The following is a 3,699-nucleotide window of genomic DNA, read 5'->3' on the forward strand; positions in this document are numbered from 1 at the left end:
TATAACTTCACTATGTCATTACAGAAATGTGGAAATGGCTTAAATAGCTAAAATTGGCATAACAAAGCTAAATACTAGCTGAAATAATTTAAACTAACATAAATAAACTTAAGAGCATTACAAGTTGAAATTAGCAGAACTATGTTTTTATTTTTCATGTACCCTTTATTTATCCAGGTAGTCTCATTGAGCCATGAGAAATAATTTTTGAGGGGCATGTTTGGGGGGCGGGTGGGGGGGTTTGGGGGCCTTGCTCGGGGGCTCGGGGTGGGGCTCGGGTACCAGGGGGTGAACCTGAAGCTTTCCGATCACAGGCCCATCTTCTAACCTCTGCACCACCACTCCCCCCATTAATTTAGGCTGAAAGTAGCAGAAATTGCCATGAAAAACTAGAATTTATCTGAAAACAGCTGAAATTAGCTAAAATTGCAAGCTAGCTGAAAAGCTAGAAGGAGTCTTAAATTAGTAGAAAAGAAGCAAAACGAACATGTTTGTCCATTTGGGCTTAAAGAAGCAGAAATGAGCACAAAAAATGTAAACTATCTGAAAAACCTGAAATTAGCCCCCCCCCCCACACACACACACACACATACACACACACACAAAAAAAACCAGCTGAAAAGTAGCTGAAAAAGCAGAAAGAAGCCTAAATAAGCAGAAAGAAGTAGAGAGACCACAATTTTGCTCAATTAGACTGAAAGAAGCAGCAATGAGCACAAAATTGGAAATTTTCTGAAAAAAGCTGAAATTAGCAAAAAAAAAACTGCTGAAAAGTAACTTCAACGGCAAAAAGAAGCTTAAATTACAAAAAGGGAGTGGAGAGAGCACACTTTTGCTCAATTGTGCTGGAAAAAGTTGAAATGAGTGCAACAAATGTAGAATTGGCTTAAAAAGTTTAAATTGGCATGAAAACAGCTAATTAGATGCTGAAATAGCAGAAAAAGCTTAAACTTGCAGAAAGGAGCATATCAAGCTGAAATTAGCAGAAATAAGTTAGAAGAAGTACAAAAACATTGTAGTTAGCAGAAAGAACCTGAAAGCAATGCAAACATCAAAAGTAAAAATTTAAAAAACAGCTGAAATTAGATGAAAGTAGCTGAAAAAAATGTCAACATTTGCACAAGGAAGCTGAAAGAAGCTGAAGCTGAACAAAATGTGAAAGGAGCAGTAAAATGTTGTAAACAAATCTAAAGATTTAAAGGATGTAAAATTAGTTCATTTAAGTTTCTATGAGGAAAAAATGGCAAAAAAGGCTAAATATTTCAAAAAGCTAAAGCTGCACCAATACCAAAAGGTCCTGAAAGAGCTCAATGTTTTGATATATGAAATACTGTATATGAAACTTTGTTGTTTCAATAAAGTTCAATTATATTTTTGCATGTATTTTTCAATGACATCATAAACAGTTTATGCATTACATAATGTTCAGCATATGAGAAAGGAAAGAATAAAGAGTTTTAAATAATTTTCTGTCAGAGTATTCCATTTTATACTCAGATTAGTTGAGTAAAGTGTGCAGACAAACTTCCATGTGTTTAAGGATTCAGGTGATTGTTTTTGTTTTGTTGTTATGATTTTATCATCTAAAATATCATTTTGGTACAACTTCTACAAGAAATTTCTGGAAAGCCAACAAGTTTGTTTTCTGTTTGTGTTTTTTTCAGCATGATCTCTCAAACATGCAGGCAGGTCCATGAGGTACTTTCCTGATTAGCAGAGCAGGGCCCGAATGGGAGGAGTGAGGAGGAGGAAGAGAAGGAGGAGGAGCAGGAAAGGAGGAATGTCCCAGCTTTGTGTTTGGTTCTGACAGAAAGCAGGGAGAGGGGAGGGACAACAGCCTCTGCTGGGAAGACAAACTCCCTCAGGAGGAGGTGGATGGAACAGACGTGTGTGGATCTGAAAGCAGATTCTAGTTTTGTGTGTTTTCCGTAGAAAGAGAAACCAGGCTGTGGTGCAGATTGTGTAAATTTCTTTGGAAGCTTCTTCTGGTAACAACTTCTTGGAGCCTGTAAAGCCTGAAGACCTCACTGAGACATCTGAAGTTGTCTGAATCCACATGAGGTTTTAGACTCCTGACATCTGGACTGAGTCTGCTGTTTTGGAGGTTTGGTTGCTCACAGACTGATGTAACTCTTCACTGAAACATCTGTCCGATCAGCTGTTTGGACTGCCGGATTTTTGGAGTGATTTGAGGATGAGTGGAGCAGGGGATGTTGTGTGTGAAGGCTGGCTGAGAAAGTCTCCACCTGAGAAGAAGCTACGTCGATACGTGAGTACTGCAGCTTCATCTTGTTCCTGTCAGGGTCTAGTTTAACCAAAGAGGCTCCAGGAGGAGGAAACATCTGAGCACACGTGCTCCCCTTGGTGTTTATTCTAATTAAAATAGAATATTATCTGTATGTTATCACTGTTGACACAAAAAGTAATTTCCTACAGCTATAATTAGAAAACAATAAAACCTACAATAAAGTGCAGCTGCTGGAGTAAAAGTAACGGATTTGACTTTGATCGGTTGATTATCAACCAAACAAAATTAAAAGGATCACTAAACTTCAGCTGTTTCTTTTTCTATCAGTAAATGTTGGACCATTCATTCACAGAGCTGAATAAAAAAAAAAACTAAAGAATCAACAATCAAAAAAATTAGCAAAATGTTGAAAAGATAGCGTTCATGCTCAATCATCCAAGTACCAAGTCCAATAATTCTCAGTCAGGTCAATTGAACTGTTTCTTTTTTATAGAGACGTGTCACCTTGTCACCGGATAGAGGTTGAAACATATCTATAAAAAAAGAAACTGTCCAGATGACCCAACTGAGAATTATTGGATGTTGAAAAGATATTAAGATTTTTAATTTTATTTTACTCAAAGCCCCTGGAATGAATCTATTCGAATTTTGCTACTTTTGCTTTTCTTTCAGAAAGTGGAAAACGTTTTTAAAATGGTCTAGTTGAAGCAGAAAAACCAAACTGTGACATGCAGTTTGTTTAACAGCATGGCTCACTTTCCAGTAAAGCAGCACACACACACACTCACAAAGACACACACACGCGCACACGTTCTTGTAAACATACTTTTTGGTGACTTTGCATTGACTTCCATTCCTTTTCTATAGCCTAACCATGACCCTTACCCTAAACTTAACCATTACTAGTACATGCCTAACCCTAACCCATCCGCATAACCCATAACCCCCAACGAGACTTATCCTATAGGGGACCTGGCTTTGGTCCCCATAAAGAGCAGTTGGTTTTCACAATGCATGATTTTTTGTAAAACTGGTCCCTACAAGGTAACCTGTAGGAAAAACGCACACACACTCACACATTTTGGTCCCCGTAACGAAACTTGTCCCCATGACGTGACTGTGCAAACATTCTATGTCCCCATACTGTACTAATACAAGAACGCACACACACACATACACATATGCGCCCCCCACCCCCCTCCAACACACCCCACATTTCTGACATGCCTTCCCAGTGAGTTGAGCTAATCTCATCTTTCCGTTCCATATTTCCTCTCAATCTTTTCCTTTTGCAGACAAACCTGTAAAACAGTTTGTTTATTTTTATTTTTTTTAATTCTCCACTTTTTCCCACGGCGTGAACTAATTTAATCTATGGGTTTTCCTGCTTTTAACATTTCATTTTCCTCCAGTCTTACAATCAATCAACCTTTATTTATACAGGTAAATCC

The 3,699-nt window shown here is 38.0% G+C and overlaps 1 protein-coding gene across 1 annotated transcript in view; it reads left to right on the forward strand.

Moving 5' to 3' along the window:
- Positions 1 to 2,092: 2,092 nt before the first annotated feature.
- Positions 2,093 to 3,699, forward strand: part of LOC119417249 (GRB2-associated-binding protein 1) — a 26,586-nt gene continuing 24,979 nt past the window's right edge. Inside the window, exon 1 of the mRNA XM_037684463.1 lies at positions 2,093 to 2,269. Within this exon, the coding sequence (XP_037540391.1) occupies positions 2,195 to 2,269 (75 nt within the window). The 5' untranslated portion in view covers positions 2,093 to 2,194. The remainder of the gene's footprint in view (positions 2,270 to 3,699) is intronic.

The sequence above is a fragment of the Nematolebias whitei genome, chromosome 1 (assembly GCF_014905685.2).
Source record: "Nematolebias whitei isolate Nwh7 chromosome 1, NemWhi1, whole genome shotgun sequence".
NCBI classification, from domain to species: domain Eukaryota; kingdom Metazoa; phylum Chordata; class Actinopteri; order Cyprinodontiformes; family Rivulidae; genus Nematolebias; species Nematolebias whitei.